The sequence below is a fragment of the Pimephales promelas genome, chromosome 13 (genome assembly GCF_988280905.1).
Source record: "Pimephales promelas chromosome 13, fPimPro1.hap1.1, whole genome shotgun sequence".
NCBI lineage: Eukaryota > Metazoa > Chordata > Actinopteri > Cypriniformes > Leuciscidae > Pimephales > Pimephales promelas.
The window spans coordinates 33,305,192-33,328,559 of NC_142781.1; the positions used below are offsets into that span (position 1 = coordinate 33,305,192).

Consider the following 23,368-nt stretch of genomic DNA (forward strand, 5'->3'; position numbering starts at 1 on the left):
TCTTTGACAAAAACGTGATTATATTCAGCTTTTTGCTTAAAATGTTGCTGAAAATTACCTATATTCAAGTGTCTATTAAAAAAAATGCATGAAGCTAGAATAAAACCATGTGGGGGTTTTAAAGCAGAGGGTCTGTTCTTTCTTTTGATGTATGCAATGTTCAGATATTCATCTGGGGGCCATGAAACTTTAGGGAAAATGATCAAAAACGCGGTTGGCAACTTTAAAAAAAAAAAAATCAATTTGGTGGCCCAGATAAACCAAAAAATGTGCGACACTATATCTTCACCATGAACTCACTTGTTCTTCCATTTTCTGAAAGAGGTTTTCCCTCCATTTCATGATATACAGGCACCAGAGTCACTGTGTAGGTCGTGTCAGGCTCCAAGTTCTTCAGAACAGTTGAGGTGGTTGTTCCAGACACTTGATCCTGCCCAAGCAAAATTAAAGAAATCAAGAAACAAAATACTGTTCAAGGTTTGCAGCAGACCTGTTAGAAACTCTTGAATGGATACATCAGTATTGATGGTACAGGTGTTATTTTTTATAAAAAGCAATCATTTACAAGAACGCATAATTTATACTGTATATAACAAGCTTGCAAGGAGATTTTTTCCTTCTCAAAACTAAAGCACATTGACCAAAATGTCAATGTACAGGGTAAAAGTGTATCAGTGTGAAATAACAGAGTTAAAGGAGTTGTTCACTTTTTAAAAAAAAAAAACTTTTGCTGATAATTTTCTCACCCCCATGTCATCCAAGATGTCCATGTCTTTCTTCCTTCAGTTCAAAAGAAATTAAGGTTTTTGATAAAAACATTCCAGGATTTTCTCCATATAATGGACTTCAATGGGAACCAAACGGTTCAAGGTCCAATTGAGAGTTTCAGTGCAGCTTCAAAGGGCTTTAAACGACACCAGACGATGAATAAGGGTCTTATCTAGCGAAACGATCGCTCATTTAAAAAATAAATAAAAAAGCTTAAGTTTTATAAGCACAAATGCTCGCCTTGCTCTGTTCTGTGATCTCAAAATGAAACTCAAAATGAACAAATCTTTTTTTGAGTCATGATGACTCGAAGGGTCCTAGATAAGACCCTTATTGATTGTCTGGTGTCGTTTAAAGCCTTTTGAAGCTGCACTGAAACTCTCATTTGGACCTTGAACCGTTTGGACCCCATTGAAGTCCATTATATGGAGAAAATCCAGGAATGTTTTCATCAAAAACCTTAATTTCTTTTCGACTGAAGAAAGAATGGACATTTTTTAAAGTGAACTACTCCTTTAAATTCCCTTTTTTGTTTTCCTTTGACATTTCTGAAGCATCCATGGAAATTACTCTCACCACTTCTTGATCTTCGCTACCGGCAGGGACGTAAATGACAATGTATTCCCGCACACTGCCTTCTGCGGGCTCCCAGCGCACGTTCAAGGTGCTGATGGTTGGATCTGTAACCTGCAGGTTCCTCACGCTGCCCAACGGTTCTAAGAAGACGACAACAGAGCTGATTCAACATTGACATTGTTTGCATGTATTCTTCAGATATATATATATGATTACTTAGCATGACTGATGTCATTTTGGAGTCACTTACTAGTCTTTTCCTTCTCCGAGAGTTGAGGTCCATCTCCTTCAGCATACACTGGCAAAACAGTCACGGTGTACATTGTGTTTGGCATGAGTTTGCTCAACACTAATGTTGTGGTGCTCTCAGACACTTGTTCCTGAAATAATAAAGAAACCACAGCTCAGAGCACTATATCAACTTCTTCAAACCCATTCCAACTAAGGAACAGTTTGTTTTCATGACAATTGGTCGCACGAAGTCTAAATCCATCTAAACAGATAAAGAAAATTAAACTTCTAAATTAAAAGAAAACCGAACAGTCTCTTTCTAGCTTGCCAAACAAATCCGTTTCACAGTTTACTCCAGCTCCATTTAAACATCGGTGCTCCCATTTGTAAACTTTCCCAGCAGGTTTTTTAGCATAATGAGACTTCAATTAGAGTTAAAGTGCACCACTCTCTCATCTTTGCTCCTCAAGGGAAGATAATATCTATATAGTCTGTCTGCAAACCATGGCATTAGATTTGAGAGAGATTTCCACTTCCACAGAAAGTTTAAGAAATATTAAGTTATTCCTACCATGAGCTCAGTTCCTCCGTTTGTGGGCACGTATACCACTTTGTAGCCCTGCACATTCCCATCAGCAGCTTCCCATGTGGCAGTGAGTGTTGTGAAGGTGGGATCAATGAGACGGAGGTTACGAACACCTCCAAGAGGTACTAGAGTGAGATAGACAATGATTTGTCAAATATGCTGTGAAACAGCGCTGTTCCAAAAGCTATCGAGCTGCTAAAAGCAGAAAGTAGTTAAAAGTAGGCATTTTAATTGTGCTGAACTATTTACATTGATACTTAACCTGTTAACTGTCACCCCCCCTTTTTTGAATAGACATGAAAATGCACATTTCGAACTTAAATGGTTGTAATTCAAGGATGCTTTGGAATATAGACATATGATTTGTCTTGTTTTAAAGAAGACATTTGGCAGATTTTTGTAGAAGTGAAATAAATTAAGAAAGTGAAACAGAAAAAAAGTTATAGACGTTTGAGTTTATGGAAATGTACAATGTAAAAATATTAATTATTCATATTTTACATAAAATATATATTTTCAAAACCTGGGCAACTCTAAAATGGCAGAAAGATCAAAGCCAAAAATCTGAACAAGTTGTGTTTCAAATTTTAGGTTGATATCTCAAAAAATGAGCTTTCAGTTAGATTTTGTTTGAGCGCAGTACCAAACTTTTTCACTAGGGCACAATCAGACTCCATTACTGCCCATATAAGGGCGCCTGCATTTCCATTCGTGTTTTGAGTGATATGAACCATTATTTTCACAATTTTCATACAATTTCTGAAGTAGAGATCCTATTCAGAAGTAGCATGGGAAGTTTGGCAGATTTTGATATGAATTGAACCTCTAAGAAACACATACAAAGAACACGCATGTAAGTCATAGCTTGCTGCCACGTCACAAATGGTGAATTTATTATTTTTTTCTTGATATTTCAAACTTTTCAGACCTTTTTTTTCCAAAATAATTGAATGGATTCTATCTTTTGAACTTTTGGCATGAAAACAAACTGAGGTATCTACCATTTTTTCATGATTTTTCATGTTTACTGCTATTTTAAAATAAATGTCTGAACACGCCTTATGAGTATGAAAATATTCTTGTTTTATATTGATAAATTATGGCTCCTCTGTAATATATTTTGAAAATCAGTCACCAAATATGGAAACTAGAGATTGTAAGCTTTCAAATGATATATAGTTTGTCAATATTATTTAAGGTATTTACTAAGATATTATTGTTTTAAAAATACAGTGGCAAACGTCCCACCTGTGGGACGGTGACAGTTTTAATGAGCTTACTACATTTTTTTTTTAGCATTTTATAGTCCACTCATTCATTTTCTAACAAAGATATCATGTTTTTCCACAGATAAAGTTGATACACACATGTCTTTCCATTCTCAGACTGGCGTCTGCCCTCTGTAGCGGGATACACTGGAACCACGGACACAACGTATGGAGTATCAGGCTGCAGGTTTCGTAGAACTATGGTTGTTTGGGCTCCAGGTATTTGTTCCTATTTACAACAAGGGAAAATGGACTTTAGTGAACTTATAAAAACACATTTATAATGTATACAGCTATTCGAAATTTTATATGATTTTAAACTCTTCATATAAAAAGAAATATTTTTGCAAAAATATATATTTTTTATATGAAAATTTCCAATATTGTTGCACTGAGACATTTTCATAATAATTCAATGGAAAAATGTACTTCTAAAATACATTTATAATGCACAATTTTTAAAGGAGTAGTTCACTTAAAAAAAAAAAAACATGTTGTCCAAGATATCCATGTCATTCTTTCTTCATTTTGGGACATGGAAGAAATAAAGACGTGGACATCTTGGATGACATGGGGGTGAGTAAATTATCAGCAAAAGTTTTTTTTTTTTTTTAAAGTGAACTACTCCATTAAGTACACGTCTATTTTGTTTAATCTGATAATTGCCCACCATTGCCTCAGTTCCTCCAGCTGCAGGGACGAAGAAGATCTTGTACTGGCGCACGGCCCCGTCTGCGGGGTCCCATTTGACATTCAAAGAGGTCATGGTTGGGTTGGTGACCCTCAGGTTCTTCACACCACCCAGAGCCCCTGCAAAGAAGATTTCCATTTTACTGTTTTGGCATCAGGAATATAAAGCATAATAAAAGCAGATGGCGCTTCCCATGTTCTCAAACAATTATAAATCACAAAATGGTGCAATATGCATGCTTACTCCTGAAAATAAAGACTCTTCAATGGCTATTGAGGTTAACAAATAACTACTGGCTGTATAGTTGCACATAAGAACCTTTGTTAGCTCTATAATTGAACATAAGCTTATAATACTTTCTACTAGGGCTGGGTAATAAATATCGATTTCTCGATATTAATCGATTCTCATATTTACGAACCGATATCGATTCTTAAATCTCAAGAATCGATTAGTCATCCTGTTTCATTTGAATGAATGGGACATTGTATCCTTTGTTACTATTGATATGAAACAAAGTCTCAATTTTCAAATTACGTCCATTTTCTTTAGAAATTCAAAAACATAAATAGAGTTTTGGCGCTGTGGTGTTTGAGCGGCTGCGCTGATCTCTCTTCCGGCTTAATAATACCAGTCACAGCGCGAAATAAACATGAATGAGCCTCTGAAAGTGTGTTAAAAGATAGACTACAACTTATATAAATCCGTATCATGTCACATTGATTCGCTCAATCAGCGTTTCATCCGTGGAAAGACGTCAGTTAAACAGCTTGTAATCAATGTCATGTATCGTCATATTTACCTCAGAAAACCCACATAAACTCGTTAGTCAGCTAGAATAAATAACTCCAGAGAGGAGCATTTTGCTAAATATATACACCATATTATATGCATTATAATCTTAATATTCTTCAATATTTAAATAAATCTGGCAAGTTATTGTGACAGCCACCATGTAAATGTTTATATTTCATATAATCTTCTTATTATAAAAATAAATAAAAGTGTAATTTAAGTGTTTGTATAGCTACAAAACAGTTCATTATTACCTTCATATTAGGCTAATGAATATCGATATCGATTCTTACAGCATTAGTTCAGAGATTTGATTCCCTTGAGAAAATTTTCCATTTATTGTAACTGGTATCCAAAATAATCGATATTGAATCGAATCGGAATCGAATCGAATTGTGAAATTTGTGTCAATACCCAGCCCTACTTTCTACAGGCACATTAAGACTCTGATGTTTCAAAGAGAAACTCACTTGTTTTTCCATTCTCGGACATTCTCTGGCCATCTCCCTCTGCGTAAACAGGAATTAAGGTCACAGTGTACAGTGTGTCCGACTGAAGGCCTCTCAGAACTGTGGTGGTGGTGGTTCCTGATACCTGCTCCTGTTTCCATAATAGCACATACAGTATAAGTCACATTGCAAATCACTTCCCCTTGTGGTCTGCGAATCAATATTTAAGAATAATCTGAACATCAAATTTTTAATTTGATTCTAGAAGTCCTACCAGTCCTACCATGCTTTCGGCACCACCCGCTGCAGGTGCGTAGACGACCTTATACTCCTTCACTTTTCCTTCCGCTGGCTCCCAGCGAACGTTCAGCGTGGTCATGGTGGGGTTTATAACCTGCAGGTTTCTCACTCCTCCTAAGGCTTCTACAGGAACACACCACACACAGAGTTACGTAATGCCATCTAATTTTCATTGCATAACAGTCTCTACGTCGGACAAAATTCTAGATGTGAGTGAAAACCAAGATGCTTTATGGAATGCATCCTCCCTAAATGAGTTTATCATTGTTTTTGCTCAGCGGATGGAGTCATAAAAATACTTCAGATCAGGATTTTCTTGGAGCCACTTACTTGTTTTTCCTTGGCCGGATATATCTTTACTCTCTCCAGTGCGATAGACGGCAGCCACGGTAATGGAATAAGGGGTGTCATGGGTCAACTTCTGGAGAATGACACTGTTCTTTTTTCCACCAACTTGAACCTGATTGAAAAAGATGTCAACAGAAAGACTTGATTTGTTGGTGCAACACAAAAGAAACGGCCCATTTTGCCTCCATAATGTCAAGTATTTCCAACTAATTAAAGGAGAACTCCGGCACAAAATGAACCTTTGGTCTAATTACACATTGTTACCTAGTCAACCGTTATCTGAGATTTGTTTTCATGATTGCCAAATGTAAATAGTTTTATCTCTAAAAACAGTTTAGCCTATAACGCTAGTATAACGCTAGTATATAGGGCATAGAGTAATGACAAATAAAAATCGCTTGTTATTACCACTAAGGCTCAAAATAGCCCCACACTAACACGACTGCATAATAAGGGTCCCTACATTCAAACCGAAGCATTGAGAACTTTGTCAGTGTCCATACAGTTTAATAAGAAGACAGTCAACTTCACGAAAACAGGAAGAAGCCATCTTTGAAAAATAGTTTCTACCAGTCGATCTACGAACGCCGATCCAAGTGCGCTGCTGAGATGTGAATAAGGTGATAAGGTGAGCGCGAACAGTAGGCTACGTGTACATATTGAAGAGAAGAAAATGGTTCGTGTTTGTGTTTCGGACCATATGAGATTCTGCACAGTTCAGCGCACTTGGATCGGCGTTCGTAGATCGACTGGTAGAGACTACATTTCAAAGATGGCTTCTTCCTGTATTCGCGAAGTTGACTGTGTGTATAAAATATCTTCTTATTAAACTGTATGGACACTGACAAAGTTCTCAATGCTTCGGTTTGAATGTAGGGACCCTTATTATGCTGTCGTGTTACTGTGGGGCTATTTTGAGCCTTGTTAGTGGTAATAACAAGCGATTTTTATTTGTCATTACTCTATGCCCTATATACTAGCATTATACTAGCGTTATAGGCTAAACTGTTTTTAGAGATAAAACTATTTACATTCGGCAATCATGAAAACAAATCTCAGATAACGGTTGACTAGGTAACAATGTGTAATTAGACCAAAGATTCATTTTGCGCCGGAGTTCTCCTTTAATGGGGAAAAAAATCGTAAAAAGTACCCTAAAATAATGCCTAAGTAGCTAGTAAAAGCTAGTCTAAGTAGCTACCCCTTTAAAGAGCCAACAATATTTGCAATGTACAATGCCAGGCTTATTTAGACCACTACATTAGGAAGCAAGCTAGATAAGAGAAATTAAGTTTTCACAAGTTTACATCTTCTGAAAAGTTTCCCCTTTTCACAAGATGTGAAATAAATCTCTGATGTCCCCAGAGTGTGTGTGTGAAGTTTTAGCTCAAAATACCCCACGGATATTTTTATATAGCATGTTAAAATTGTCACTTTTTGATGGTGAGCAAAAACACACTGTTTTTGCTGCATGGCCCTTTAAATGCAAATGAGCAGCTGCTCCCGTCTCAGGGGGCGGAGCTTCGAGAGCTTGTGTATTCCGATTACCTCACGCAGACATGTACCGTATTCCAAATTTTAACAACTTTTAGCCTTTTATCTTCAAAGATGGAGAGACTCGAGAAGAAGTGACAACATGAGTCATTGATTCTAGTCATTCTTCTAGTCATTGATTAGCATATTCTGTCATGATAATCTATAAATCGTGTTCTGGGGCGGGGTTTATGTAAATTTTAGTAACCCGGGAGGAATTAGTGTAGTTTTTACCAGCCGTTTGTTGTAGTCCTTTAAAAAGAAATTTCTTAAAAGCAAATATCTCCCTTTGCTTTGAACTTTGAACGCTCACTAAAGTTAAAAAAATGTGAAATCATAATCAACCACCCCTTTAAAAAACGCTTTTGTTCCTCTTTTGCAAGTTGCTTTGGATTAAAGCATTTGTTACTGTAAATGCATAAATGTAATATGCAAGTACATTAACCAATAGCTCACATGGACAAGGTGTCTTCAGCAGCTGATGGTACTACATTTTGATGGAATAAAATGCAAGAAAATATCATGCACTGGCATGAATAAATCGCATCAGCTTTTGTTGTGACCAGCATGCTGAATTAATAAATAAACTTGTGAAAGTGCCATTGTTCAGTATTAATATTGTTAGCCAAAGAGTCCCTCAAACAAACAATATGTGTTCTCTAGACTCAGATCAGTCTGTTGGTAATGATTTTCTGTCATGATGTTCCTATTTGGCTCTCAGCGCGCAGCTTGCTGTAATGATTAACACATCAAATGGATTCTGCCACTCATTCTTAAAAATTAAAAGATGGCCTATGCCCTGCTTCAAAACATCTCAATGGAGGTTGAACGGGGACAGGCGAACTTACAGACAGCGGTTTTCCACCTGCGACGGTCTGGTAGGTGACTTTGTAGGTCTGGACGGGGCCCGGCGCGTGGTCCCATTTCACCGTTAGTGTTGTAGTGGTGGCGTTGTAGACCTGGAGGTTTTGTGGTGGTCCAGTGGGCACTGGGAGCAGACAGAAAGGTCAATCAGCAAAATCTGTCCTTTGAAACAGTAGATAAAACTATTAGGGATGGGAATCATGAGAAATTTAACGAATCTGGTTCTGATTGCACTTATTCTTTTAGGGTTTTTGAGGAGGCAACAATTGCAACATATTCTAATGTTTGTTATATTTTAAAGCACATTATTTATAGGTTATTGCAAGCCTAGTCACTCAACAACCACTCTGATAAATATGGCGAATCATTAAATTGATTCAAACTCAGGTCGATTTTTAACTGCTTCATTAAAACGAATGAAAACGAAGCTACAAAGATCATGAAAATCCTTCAATTCTATTATTTTTGTTCTGTTCAAAAAGAAACCTTATTGTGATTTGTATTGCTATTGATTCCCAACCCTTCTCATTATGCTGGTTAATCCTGAAAGGCGGATGGAGGAGGTGCATGGATGTTTGGGATGGAGAAATGATCATTTGCAACAAAAACAATGCAAGTTGTGCATGCGCGATTATGACTGATGGCAGATGACAATGATGAAACAATTATAGTGATGAAATGGCAATGATGAATGATGATGGTGGATGAGTTTCTGATGAAACACACAAATGCACATGCATTCCTTTTTCATTAAAAGGTTCATCATCCTCATTAGCATTTACATTCACAATTACATTTCCTCTAATTGTAAACAACATACCGGGTGTACTGAGCTTTGACACTAGAAAAAGATAAACAACATGTTATTGTAACGTCAACAGCTGTTAATGTGTTGGCTCTGAGTCTTGAGATATGTGATGAAATATGGATATTTTGTACACCATACAACAGTCTAAATTCAAGGTTTGTTAATGTTTATAAAATGTAAAGTACTGTTTAAATGTTTGGGGTCTGTAAAACTTTTAAAATATTTTATAAAGAGGTCACCAAGACTGCTTTTATATGATCGAAATACAATAAAACAGTAATTTTATGAATTGTTTTCCATTTGAATATATTATAAAACGTCATTTATATTTTCAGCATCATTATCCCAGACTTCAGTGTCACATGATCCTTCAGAAATCCCTCTAATATCCCTAAAACGACCGTATTCTGGACAAATGTGGGCAAAATAGTTTTGATTTATTTTTTTTAAATACTTCCCTTGATCTGAGCGGTACAAGACTCGGCTACTTTTCCTAAGTTTGCCTCCTGAACACACAATTTTTTTTTTTGACTCAATTCTACAATGTTAAGTGGGTGAAAAAAAAAACTCCTTAATCTTGTATTTGGGTAAAAAATGGGCACCCATAGAAATGAATGGGAAAAACTGTAATTTAGAGCATTCTAAATTAAGACACCAGCTGACAGCAAAGTCACTTCATCTTTAGGTTTTAGCTCTAAGAACCTATTGGAATGATATTTTAATGTAGTTAAAAAAATGTAAAAAATAAAACATAAAAATAAGCATATTTTTCATAGAAAATATGGTACTTTTTGAAGTAAATAAATTCAAAAATACCCCCAAAATAAAAAAAAAAAACACAATAAATGGATATAAAAAACTTTATCGAAGACAGTGATATAACATTTATAATAAATAAAAATCCTCTGTGTCCACATTTATCCACAATTACAGGATTAAGGGCTATAAAGTGAATACAGTTTGAGGGCTACGCTGATTAATATTTTTGTGTAGTCAGTGATACTTTTTTTTAGGATTCTTTGATGAATAGAAAGCTCAAAAGAACAGCATTTATTTGAAGCTGAAATATTTTAAAGGAAAAAAAAAAAAAGGAAATAACCTTACTGACCCCAAACATTTGAACATTAGTGTATTTGACACATTATTATTGCAGATGGGCATCTCTTAGGGGTGCAGCAGTGTGTAGAGGCATTCGGGAGCACGATTTCTACATTTCTAACTCCCTCACCCCCAAAACATACATTTGTTGGGACAAATAAAGCAGGAGGTTGTAGTACAACACCTCAGATTAACAACCGTTGTACCTCTGAACAGACTAATGAATTCCTTCATACACAAACTGCTATTTAGGCAGGTTTTTTTGTCCCAGTACACAAGAGTCAGTGTTCTACACGTGTGGTTGTGTGTTAGTCTCACATGTGCGTTGGCTCCCCATCAGATCCTCGCTCTCCGACTCATCGGGGTAGATGGCTGTGATAGTGACGTCATACATCGTGTCTGGGTCTAATTCTGTCAAAACTTGGCTCGTCTCCTCACGACTCAGGATATCCTATAAAAGATCAATTCTGGTGAGCCTCACAAGCTATTTGAGAGAGTTCATTAAATTTGTAATAAAAATTAAGTACACTCTTAAAGGGATACTCCACTTTTTTTTTTTTTTTTTTTTTTGGAAATAGGCTAATTTCTAACTCCCCCAGAGTTAAACAGTTGAGTTTCACCGATTTAGAAGAATATCAGTAACCAGACAGTTTCTGGTCTCATTGATTTATACTATAGAAGTCAATGAGACCAGAAACTGTCTGGTTTCTGATATTCTTCTAAATATCAGAATGGATTCGAGAACGGTAAAACTTAACTGTTTAACTCTGGGGGAGTTATAAAATGAGCCTATTTCCCAAAAAAAGTGGAGTATCCCTTTAAAAATAAAGGGGCTGTATTCCATGTTTAGATTATTAAAATGATCCTCATACAGAGATTTTTATTTTATTTTGAATAAATATAAATGTTGACGCAAATAACAAGGCAAACGTACATATTTGAAGTTGTTCTCGCCCTTCTTGGTCCAACCGATGCGGTACAGAGCGACGTCAGGAGCTCCATGCTCCCATGTGACCCTGAATGAAGTTTGGTCCACTTCAGAAAACCTCAAGTTCTTGGGTGCAGGAACCACATCTGAATGTAAACAGAGAAAGCATGTGACATAGAAACTAGCGCTTGGACTGTGAACCGTCAGATCTGACAAGCGAACGTGTTCCTGTGTAAAGGGAAGCGGTCTTGCAGTCTAAGCTGAGACTGATGAAGGATATCACCCTTGGGACTGATAAAATAAAGCCATGAACACATACACATGGCTTGGGTAAGGGTGGCGTCACACATGGTAGTCATTATCTAGACGGGGAGCTGAAATCGCAGGTCTTGTAGCCAGTAAGTCACATAGTTCAACACCAATGTAACAAACAAAATCCGGCAGCCGTGAAGTAAGCGCCGATGCCAAACCGACATCATCCGTCAAACGAGTCATCTTGGAGATTATAAGCTCACCGGTTATTGCACTGCCAAGCATGGGATTTCCTGGACCCTCGTCGTACACGGGAGTGACAGCAACGTCATACTCCGTCTGAGAGCGGAGGTTGGTGAGAACCAGGGTGGTGATGTCACCGTTGACCTCAACCTGTCAAACACCAACGTCAGCGTTAACATTAACACACATCAAGGGAAATGAAATAACAGATATGATTGACAGACCAACTTCGTTACACATGGACTGAAATCTGCGTTGGTGCAACAGAGTGAAAACTGGGTGTTTTTTGACCAAACTAGATTTTCTGAGGACAATGCTTGCCTGTGCAAAACACCAACTGCTCAAAACCCTAGGGTGCAACTCACATTTTTTTCCATTAAATTGCATTATACAGTATTTGTCCTGAATCATTATTGATCAACTCACTGACTTCACACTAGGCTTTTGTTAGATGCTTTTACTTTTGCTGATAATTTATTCACCCCCATGTCATCCAAGATGTCCATGTCATTCATTCTTCAGTTGAAAAGAAATGAAGGATTTCCAGGATTTTCTCCATATAATGGACTTCATTGGGAACCAAATGGTTCAAGGTCCAAATGAGAGTTTCAGTGCAGCTTCAAAGGGCTTTAAACGACACCAGACAATGAATAAGGGTCTTATCAAGCGAAACAATCGGTCATTTCAAAAATAAATTAAAAAATCTTTAAAAAAGTTCAAATGTTCGCCTTGCTCTGTTCTGTGGTGCACACTCGTGACTCCCCTGTTCGAACTCGTTCATCAAAATGAAAGAATCTTTTTTCGAGTCATTTGGTTCATTCAACGAACAAAATGAACGAATTGACTCGGAAAAAGATTCGTTCATTTTGATGAACGAGTTCGACCAGGAGAGTCACGAACGCGAATCACAGAACAGAGCAAGGCGACCATTTGAGCTTATAAAACTTAAACTTTGTTATTTATTTATTAAATGACTGATCATTTTGCGCTTGATAAGACCCGCATTCATCGTCTGGTGTTGTTTAAAGCCCTTTGAAGCTGCACTGAAACTCTCATTTGGACCTTGAACCGTTTGGTTCCAATTGAAGTCCATTATATGGAGAAAATCCTGGAATGTTTTCATCAAAAACCATAATTTCTTTTCGACTGAAGAAAGAATGACATGGACATCTTGGATGACATGGGGGTGAGTAAATTATCAGCAAAAGTGAACTACTCCTTTAAGCTTAAAACTTTTCTTCACATAAGGGTATTGATGAAAACAGATCTTTGGATACGACTCCGATCCCTCTCTCCTTTTGTTGCACACCAGGCAAAAATCATAAGTCATTTTGTAAACTAACAACATTCCTTTCCTAAAACCAGTCACATGAGTTGAAGGATCATCCACGCCATACTCAAACCCTCTAAGTATGATAAATAGCAATAATGATGTTTTGCCTTGTATGGATCCAAAGATGGATCCGGAGTTCGGCTTAGTGAAAAAGGTCATCTTAACCTCATTCCAGAGTTTGTTCAAGAAGAGATAAACAAGACAGTCTGCATCCTATCAACAATTTTGCTTGGACATGACCTTTTGCATCTCCTCACATAGTTCCACTGGTTCATCTCATCAGATCTTCAAAGACTCCTTTTGGTAAAAACAGCAGTACTTTGGAAATAGCCATAAAGGCATCATTACAGAGAGACAGGAGAGCAAGCGGGGAGCCAATTACCAGAGGTGGTGTCCTCAGCGTAAACCCCTAGATTGTGTCCAACCATATGACTAGGATCAGTTTGCGAGAGAGGTTATAGGGGCTTTCAAAATGTAGGAAGACCTAGCTAATGAACTCTTTCTATGGAAGACCCAAAATCTGACCAAAAAGCTAAAGTTTCTCTTCATCTATCTCACATTCCCTGCATAGCCCCGGTCTATTTCCCAATCATAGAACAAGATTAAACTGCAATTAAAATATCTTCTTTCAAGCTTCAAGGATGCATGGATAGGAAATGTATCTACAATTGAAGAGTTCAGATGCAAAAGCCTCTAAGTGCCATTTGAAATTTTCTTCTAGAATGATCATTTTTATCAAGCTTGTATATTTAAGTTCAGTGATTTCACTTAAATGGCAATGATAATTACCTATTAATTGTTATTTAAGTGAAATTACTGAACTTAAATATACAAGTTTGATAAAAAAATCATCATTAAAGAAGACCATTTCAAATGGCATTTAGAGGCTTTTGCATCTGAACTCTTCAATTACAATTCCATTAATTAGTTTAGTCCTACCTTTCATTAACTGAAATCAAACATCATTCTTTTTCAGAAGAGGATTTTTTTTTTGGAAATTGTTCTAAAAATTGTTCCAAATTATAAGCGATGCATGCACTGTAAAAAAATATTGATGGTTTAACTTAAAAAAGTAAGTAACCTGGTTGCCTTAAAATCTTAAGTTGATTGAACTGGAAAAAGTGAGTTAATACAATGAAGGAGATTAATTTAACCATCAGAAACTCAAAATTATATGTTATCTGAACTAAATAAATTATTTAAGTTGATTTGACAAAAGAAAAAATGTTGTGATTACTACACTGTAAAAAAAAAATTTTGGTTTAACTTAAAAAAGTAAGTAACCTGGGTTGCCTTAAAATTTTTAAGTTGATTGAACTGGAAAAAGTGAGTTAATACAATGAAGTAGATTAATTTAACCATCAGAAACACAAAATTATAGGTTATCTGAACTAAATAAATTATTTAAGTTGATTTGACAAAAGAAACAAATGTTGTGATAACTACACTGTAAAAAAAATGTTGGTTTAACTTAAAAAAGTAAGTAACCTGGGTTGCCTTAAAATTTTAAAGTTGATTGAACTGGAAAAAGTGAGTTAATACAATGAAGGAGATTAATTTAACCATCAGAAACTCAAAATAATACGTTATCTCAACTAAATAAATTATTATAAAGTTGATTTGACAAAAGAAAATATGTTGTGATAACAAATCTTGAAAATATTTTTTACAGTATCACTAATCACTAAACTTAAATGCTGTGTGAATTACAGATCACCTCTTTCAGCTCTCCATCCTCTCGCTTGTAGGTGATGATGTACTTCCTGACGTTTCCAGGAGCTGCATCCCAGATTAGACGCATGGAGCTGTGAGTCACTTCTGAGATTCTCAACTCACCCGATGGAGGCAGAGGCACTAAAGACAGACAGAGTCATATTAATAAAAACATCCAATAAATATTGACAAGAACAGATCGAAACCATCTGAGGAGAGACGTACGAGTGACTCCTCTGTCGATGAGGGCTTTGCTGGCCGTCGCTCCATGTAGAGCGAACAGGGAGATTGAGTACGCCGTGTTCGGAAGCAGCTGCAGTAACTGGACATCGTTCACATCTGCACCAACGCGCATCTGCAGGAGAGAGGGATGATGAGAAAATGGACATTAGCGAAGCAACGGCCCAGCGAGACAAGACTTGTTATGAGAAACACCTGGCATAAACACACTAAGGTATGTCTCGTCCAGACTAAATCAGATCAGCCGGATCTCCTGGGATGATGGTTCAAACTATATTATGTACTATTATGTACATGACTTCAGGGAGGACATGGATCCAGAACAGGCAGCATTATCTCCTTTTTGCCAGAAGCTTGTGTTTTGGGCGAGTCTGAATTATGTAGACCCCGTAGAGGATGATTTCATTGCTCAGAGGCTACTTTTTTATTGCTCGGGAGACTAAATGGAGTTTTCTACAAAGCCTAATTAATTATCAACTTCAAGATGTCCTCTAAAATAAATAAAAGTTGACATACACTAAGACTAAAGAGCTATAAAATGAATATATAGCAGATTAAATCACTTGGCACAAATCACAAAGGAATTTGATGAGAAATTACTTCAGTTAAAATTGAAAGCAGACTTCTGTATCTTTGTGACTTGGAGATTACTTGATTAACTGAATATCCTTTATGTCAAGTAAATTTAAGGTTAGTTAAAAGAATTTAACTAAAATGAAAGAAGAATTGAAGCTTGTTTTCGTTTGGAAAAAATGGGAATTTTAAAAAATTTTAAACTAGAAATGTTGCCTTAGCAACTCACTGAAATAACATACTAAAGTATTAAAATTAGGGCTGTCAATGATTAATCGCGATTAATTGCATCCAAAATAAAAGTTTGTGTTTACATAATACATGTGGGTTCACTGTGTATAATTATTTATATATATAAATACACACACATGCTTGTATATATTAAAAAATATTTTATATTTATAATATATATATATATATATATATATATTTTTTTTTTTTTATTTAAAAAAAAATATATATATATATATATATATATAAAATATTTTTTATTTAAAAATATATATATATTTTATATCTATAAATACACAAACATGCTTGTATATATAAAAAAAATATTTTATATATGTTAAAAAAATATATCTATTTTTAAATAAAAATATTTTTTTCTTAAATATATATGCATGTGTGTGTATTAATTTATAAACAAAATAATTATACACAGTGCACCCACATATATTATGTAAACACAAACTTTTATTTTGGATGCGATTAATCGTTTGAAAGCCCAAACTAAAATCACTAAAACTGAAATGATTTTGAGCTAATTAGAAATGTTTTTATAAACTAATAAAAATGACAAAAGCATATTACAATATTACTAAAACTTACATCAAAACTCAATTGAAAAGCTAAAAGCTAATTCAACGTTTTAATAAAATACTATAATTCTATATAAATAATACTAAAATAACACTTTGTGCCAGAACATGGAATTAAAGGAGTAGTTCACTTTTAAAAGATGTCCATGTCTTTCTTTCTTCAGTCGAAAAGAAATTAAGGTTTTTGATGAAAACATTCCAGGATTTTTCTCCATATAATGGACTTCAATGGGAACCAAATGGTTCAAGGTCCAAAAGACAGTTTCAGTGCAAACTGCAAATGGCTTTAAACAATTCCAGACGATGAATAAGGGTCTTATCAAGCGAAGCAACCACTCATTAAAAAAAAAAATAATAATAACAAAGTTTAAGTTTTATAAGCTCAAACGTTCGCCTTGCTCTGTTCTGTGATACGTGTTCGTGACTCTCCTGTTCGAACTCGTTCATCAAAATGAACAATTCTTTTCCTGAGTCAACTTAAACTTTTTTTTTTAAATGAGCGATCGTTTCGCTTGATAAGACCCTTATTCATCGTCTGGAATCGTTTAAAGCCCTTTGAACAGTTTGCACTGAAACTGTCTTTTGGACCTTGAACCGTTTGGACCCCATTGAAGTCCATTATCTGGAGAAAAATCCTGGAATGTTTTCATCAAAAACCTTAATTTCTTTTCGACTGAAGAAAGAAAGACATGAACATCTTGGAGGACATGGGGGTGAGTAAATTATCAGCAAAAGTTTTTTTTAAAAGTGAAATGGTTTCACGTTGATCTCATTGGTGATGAACTGAAGAGCAGTGTAAAACGGTTTCTCCTTGCTTTGACCATCTGGCTATGCTAAAGGAGCCGCTGGCAGAAGTGGGTTTACTCTGCCTTGAGGTCTAATAAAGCAGAGGTGGAAATTTTGAGAGATCGTCTGGAGGTTGTTCTGGAAGGCGTCAGTGGTGAGGTGACAGGCGCTCACCTCCAATTTTCCAGAGGGCACACTGGCGTTGATGGTGTTGTAGTTCAGCAAGTACCCGCTGGCCCCGCCAACTAACTCCCATCTGACCCGCATGGACGTCCGCGCCTCGTCGTACACGGTCATGCTGGTGACGGCAGGTAGGGGCACTGTGAAAAAAAAAAACATTCAAATGATCTAATCTATCTTTGAAAGAGCTTTATAAGAATGAAAAAGAACAATAAAAAGTTGTGATTTCTCATTAACAGTCATGTTTTGGTCACATTAAATGACCATAAAGCTAAAGCCACAATGACCACGGCAGATTATTGCATCCAAGTGGCTCATGACAAAACGATAAGCCTCTCTTTACGATGGGATAAGGTCTCGTAATGTCGATCATAAACGTTATAGTGAGAAATGTTTAAAAAGACTTGAGCGAACTATAAAGCGAGAATAGCCAATTAAGATGTTCTGTTTACTTTAAATCTGTAAAAAATGATTCAAGTTTACTTTGTCCATCTATAAGACCAAAACTAAGCTGTTGACAAGGGGCCACTTCACAGAGTTCACAGCTGCTTTATATTTGTGATGTGGAAACCAGCATTAAAATTGGGTTATATAGGAGCTGCAGTATTTCTTTGAGGTTTCATAATGGCTCTGCTCCAAACACTACTGAAGACACATTTACAGTGCGCTCACAACACATCGAATGTTCTTTAACTTAAAGGATCTTTTTTTGCATGTATTTTCGTGGATAAGGCATTGTGACGAGCCTGGCCATTCAAAAATTGGTGGAAAACGTGGAAAATTCCAGATATTTACTTTGTAAGTGATGATTGCTCGTGCAAATCATGAAGCTAGGGCGTTGCTAAGGTATTCTGGGTGGTTGCTAGGTGGCTAGAGTTTCACATTTAATTTTCCACTGGAAAGTATAGACCATTTCACAAGATGTAATCAACACTGGTCCAGAAAGCACTTCCTGTTTCAGTTTGTAACTGTTTTCTTTATTTCACATGTAAAGAAAACATCTTAAAGATGTTTGTTTAACTTTTTGATTCAGTTTTAAATGTTCTGTTGGTTGTATTTTATCCCAGCTTTTATGTAGTGTTAAAAAACTGAAACAGGAAGTGCTTCTGGACCAGTGTTGTTTACATCTTGTGAAATGGTCTACAGCTGCATTATGTAGACAAGGTTGTGAAAATAGCAGCAGTATGCAGGGAAACAGCTCTGTTTCCAGTGGTTGAGATAAAGATATGGTTTATGTAGTGAGTTTTATCATACAATGAGTCGGAGAATTAGTGTGATTCACATAAACAGAAGGAGAGGTTTTGATCTGCTCAACTTACATGTGGTTTCGGTTCCTCTCAAAGGCTCGCTGCTCTCCTCACCAATCACTGAATAGACATTGATAACATACTCGGTCATGGGGGTCAAGTTGACCAGGACAACTGTGTTTTCTTCACCATCGGCGAACATCTGAAAAACATCATCAGGGAGAGGTGAGAGGGGTAGCACACAAGATGGAGGGGTGGAACGGAAGGCATGTGGCCATCTGAAATCATCTCAGGTTCTTAGAGATCGAAACTCAGCAGGGCATGTTGTGAGATTTATGGGATCTAGCTCAGATACTGATACATGATACTTTTAAGCCATATAGATCATCCCAAATGCACACAGTGTATATGGTAAAATAAGATGCATAGCGTTGAATTAGTGTTATATGAAAGTTGTCCTGTTTTATTGAAGTCATTAAGGTTATACAAGAGGTATGTAGAGATATGGAAATTAAATGTGAATGTTGCTCTTCATCAAACTTGACTTTTATAGCAAGCACGCAATGGGCACCATAATAAATAAATGATAGGCACATATAAAGTCTTACCTAGACAGAATCATAGATATACTCCCAATGCAAAAGATGCTCAAAAACATAAGTAGGAAAATTAGACTAACCTGAAAAAATCCCTAACAAGCTCATAGAACCAGAAAGTATTGAAAAATTATAGTTAAAACATAAACTAATTTTAAGTATTTAAAGGGTTAGTTCACCCAAAAATGAAAATTAAGTCATTAATTACTCACCCCCATGCTGTACCAACCCCGTAACACCTTCGTTCGTCTTCAGAGCACAAATGAAGATATTTTTGATTAAATTTGAGAGCTGTATCACTACCACATAGGCTGCCTAAGGGAATGACATTTGACGGCCCAGAAAGTCAATGAAGAAAATGTTTAAATATTCCATGTGACGACAGTGGCTCAACTATAAGTTTATCAAGCGACGAAAATACTTTTTGTGCGAAAAAACAAACAAAAATAACAACTTTATTCAACTGTTCCTTTTCTTCCTTGTTGGCCTGAAACGAGACTTCCTTAGATTTCCACGACGCATGCACGAGAATTGCGATCTCCTTCAACTACTTCAGTTCAATTCTCGTGCATGCGTCGTGGAAATCAAAGGAAGTTTCGTTTCAGGCCAACAAGGAAGAAAAGGAATAGTCGAATAAAGTCGTTATTTTTGTTTGTTTTTTTGCACAAAAAGTATTCTCGTCGCTTGATAAACTTATAGTTGAGCCGCTGTCGTCACATGGAATATTTAAACATGTTCTTCATTGACTTTCTGGGCCGTCAAATGTAATTCCCTTAGGAGCCAATGTGGTACTGATACAGCTCTCAAATTTAATCAAAAATATCTTCATTTGTGCTCTGAAGACGAACGAAGGTCTTACAGGGTTGGTACAGCATGGGGGTGAGTAATTAATGACTTAATTTTCATTTTTGGGTGAACTAACCCTTTAAAGGCTTGCTATATATTTTTATTCCTATTAGTGTTAGAAAGGACAGTTCACCCAAATATAAATGTAAATTCTGTCATCATTTATTCACCCTCATGTTTGTTCCAAACCTGTATCGATTTCTTTCTTCCGTTGAACATGAGAGAAGATATTTTGAAGAATGTTAGAAATCAAACGGTTGACGGTTATAGAAGGAAAAGTAAAATACTACGAAAGTCAATGGCTAAGGTCAACTCTGGTTACCAACATACTTCAAAAAAATGAAACTCATTCAGGTCAGGGTGAGTAAAGGATGACAAAATTAAAAATTTTGGGTGAACTATCCCTTTAACTTAGCAACATGCTAATGTCAAACTCTATGTGAGTCTTTTTGTGTTGCTACCTATTTAGAGTGTTTCATTTGAGTATTAAAAAATAAGAGGTTTTTGAAGTTCATTGATGGTTAGGAGGTTGTAATATAAGGCAGCTCACTCTGAGAATATAGGCTAATAAAAGAAAGTGCAATATCTTTCAGAAGTGTAAAGTCTGTGATTGGATTTGAACCCAATTTATGTGTTTTTAATGCTCACCACTTCAGTATTTCCTCCAGCGGCGGGGACGTACTCGATGCGAAACCTCTCCACTGGCTCGTCGGGTGGCATCCAGGTCGCACGGAAAGAGTAGTGCGTGACCTCGGAAGTCACGAGGTCAGTGGGTGTCCCTGGGCCGCCGCCTGGTTCATTGAAAGCAATGGAAAAAAAATGTGAACCGTGCAAACAGGCTCTCAAACAGGTTTATACTTAGACTATAAATCTTCCTCAGGCCTATTAGCTTCTTGCAAAAGGTTAAATGGGTTATATATCACAAGTTTCATGGTTCTGTAAATCACCGCTATCCCCCAAGGAGGATCGGAGTGCAAGCTACAGTTTTCCCTCTCGGTCTTTTCAGCAAGATTATTAGTAAAACAAAAACAAAGAACCGTCTGGGAAAACAAGAGTGCAAATCAAAAATGGATGGCACAAGTTCAAGCAGGTTTAGCCGAGCCAAACTTTGGGAGCTTTGGGAGTTCTTGCCTTTTTTTTTTATTTTTTTTATTTCTAGTCAGGATAGATTTGTTTAGATTTGTTCAGTCAAAACAAACACTGTGACTGACTGTACCTGGGCCTTTCACACTGTTACAAAGGTTAACAGTGAGGTCGTCCACAATGTCCAACAGGAAGGAGAAGTCGTTGACATTGTACATGTGAATTTCATCAGGGTCGGTGGCAATGGATCGCAACTCATTTTCATCTGCATTCTTCACACCTGGAAGCCAAGAGGAGATCATTATTCATCAAAGAGACATTGATCAAGCTGTAGTCTTGCCAATAAAAAGCTGTGAGATGTTTGGACACAGGAGAGCTATAACTGGCATCGAAACTATTATAGTCCATCGTGACTGAATAGATAGTATGTCAGCAATGTCAAGAAGAGAAGAGCTTACCGATGGCATAGAGCTCAATGCCAGAGTCACGCAGTTTCTGAGAGTTAAATACAATCTCGTCCTGAGATTTGCCGTCGGTAATAAGGACACCGATCTTACGAGAATCGGGTCTCATTCCCACATTTTCCTTGAAGTTGTTCTGGAGGATGTAGTTCAAGGCCATACCTTTGGAAACACAGTAAGTTGAATGTTGGTTTCAAAACGGTCAGCTTGTTTTATTAGATCTATTGCATTTCTCTATAATTATAATAATAATAATAATAATAGATTTTTTTTGTAATGCACCTTACATTTAGAGCAAATCTCAAAGTGCTACAGTTTAAGATCATAAAAGCATTGTAAAAAAAAAAAAAAAGACATAGTAGTTAAAAGTCAAATGTTCTCCTAAAAAGAAAAGTTTTTGGAGGTTGCATTTCTTATCTGTCAATATTCTATGTACAAAACACTTTTGAAACTGATTTAAAGGTGAAGTGTGTAATTTTGGCATTAAAAGAAGCAACATTCTTCTTTTTTTTTTTTTTGCTAAATATGCATACACATGCAAATATGTAATTAGTTTGTGAGCGTGGGCAGATTGACTATCATGTCATTGGCAGGTCCTAAAGTGTTCTTTTGATGCAATTTGCTAGTTTCGATTCTGATTGGAGGAGATTTCTTTGCAGAATCATACATTTTTATTAGAAAATCTCCTGTTAAACTAAAAATTATTCAAAATAATCATAATAATAAAAAAATGTTTCAACAAAACCATAGTTTTAAACAGCAACCCCACTGCTCAATAGGTCTGTCTTTAAATGTTTATTATAAAGGCCTGTTCACACCGGGACAAATTTCGCACGCGTTATTCGCCGACGTTTAATGCCTCGTGACTAAACAAAGGGCGCCAATGTGAGTGTGCACATCGACGCGTACAAGCGTTGTTTGAAAAAAAAACGCCTCGGGTCCGTTTTTTTAATTTGACACGCTGTGTCAAAAACTATCCGACCAATGAGATTGGAGCTTTTGCTCACGTGTTTGGAGCTTCTGAAGTTACAGTAACACACAACTTGAGGGCGCTCAAACACAAAACGGTCTTGCCGTGCACACATATGCAATGGCGAAGAAGATATACACTAAGTAGCGTCGCCGTCTACACAGCCAGGATGAAATAAGACGAGGAAGATGCGAGGCAAGATGAATGTAGAGCTGCTGGTCTCATTGGTGCTAGAACATAAAAAACTATATGACAAACGCGACTACAAACATCTTGATAAAAGAAAACTGACGTGGAGTGGTATTGCAGAGCAAATTGGCGCCATCTAATGTCAGGGAATGAATTTGCATGTTCACTCGGATCATCGTCAGCGAAAATCGCTTGGGTGTGAACACAAAAAACGCGTTGAAAAACGCTGACGAATAACGCGCACTGATATCAAGCTAAATATTTGGTCCCACTTTATATTAAGTGGCTTTAAGTACTATGTAATTATCTCGAAGGATAAGTACAATGTATTATTGTGTTCCTATTGTATTGTAAAACACTTTTGCTGCTATTGAGGTGTGATACAGGTAAGGTTAGGGACAGGTGTGGTGGTATGGGTAGGTTTAAGGGTAGGTTAAAGTGTAAAGGATGGGTCAGCTATGTAATTACAGATGTAATTACATAAATTAGTTACAGCTGTAATTACATGCTGGTATTTTAAAAAATATAAGTACAATGTAAAAACATGTATGTACACAATAAGTCCATTGTATCAAATTATTAGTTTCAATGA

At 36.4% G+C, this 23,368-nt stretch overlaps 1 protein-coding gene across 5 annotated transcripts in view; it reads right to left on the reverse strand.

Annotated features, from left to right (window-relative positions):
- col12a1b (collagen, type XII, alpha 1b) overlaps positions 1–23,368 on the reverse strand; it is a 98,688-nt gene that overhangs the window by 45,780 nt on the left and 29,540 nt on the right. For 3 of the 5 annotated variants that reach the window (XM_039690219.2, XM_089118912.1, XM_089118914.1), the window contains exons 19-38: positions 21,615–21,779; positions 21,290–21,436; positions 20,722–20,864; positions 18,704–18,833; positions 17,379–17,524; positions 15,010–15,139; positions 14,789–14,925; positions 11,759–11,888; positions 11,250–11,389; positions 10,634–10,766; positions 8,394–8,533; positions 5,995–6,124; positions 5,639–5,787; positions 5,386–5,515; positions 4,100–4,239; positions 3,529–3,658; positions 2,147–2,286; positions 1,595–1,724; positions 1,345–1,484; positions 301–430 (exon numbers count right to left, since the gene is read on the reverse strand). In XM_039690219.2, coding sequence (XP_039546153.2) covers positions 301–430; positions 1,345–1,484; positions 1,595–1,724; positions 2,147–2,286; positions 3,529–3,658; positions 4,100–4,239; positions 5,386–5,515; positions 5,639–5,787; positions 5,995–6,124; positions 8,394–8,533; positions 10,634–10,766; positions 11,250–11,389; positions 11,759–11,888; positions 14,789–14,925; positions 15,010–15,139; positions 17,379–17,524; positions 18,704–18,833; positions 20,722–20,864; positions 21,290–21,436; positions 21,615–21,779 — 2,760 coding nt within the window. The remainder of the gene's footprint in view (positions 1–300; positions 431–1,344; positions 1,485–1,594; positions 1,725–2,146; positions 2,287–3,528; positions 3,659–4,099; positions 4,240–5,385; positions 5,516–5,638; positions 5,788–5,994; positions 6,125–8,393; positions 8,534–10,633; positions 10,767–11,249; positions 11,390–11,758; positions 11,889–14,788; positions 14,926–15,009; positions 15,140–17,378; positions 17,525–18,703; positions 18,834–20,721; positions 20,865–21,289; positions 21,437–21,614; positions 21,780–23,368) is intronic. The other 2 variants (XM_039690220.2, XM_089118913.1) reach the window with 1 other exon arrangement.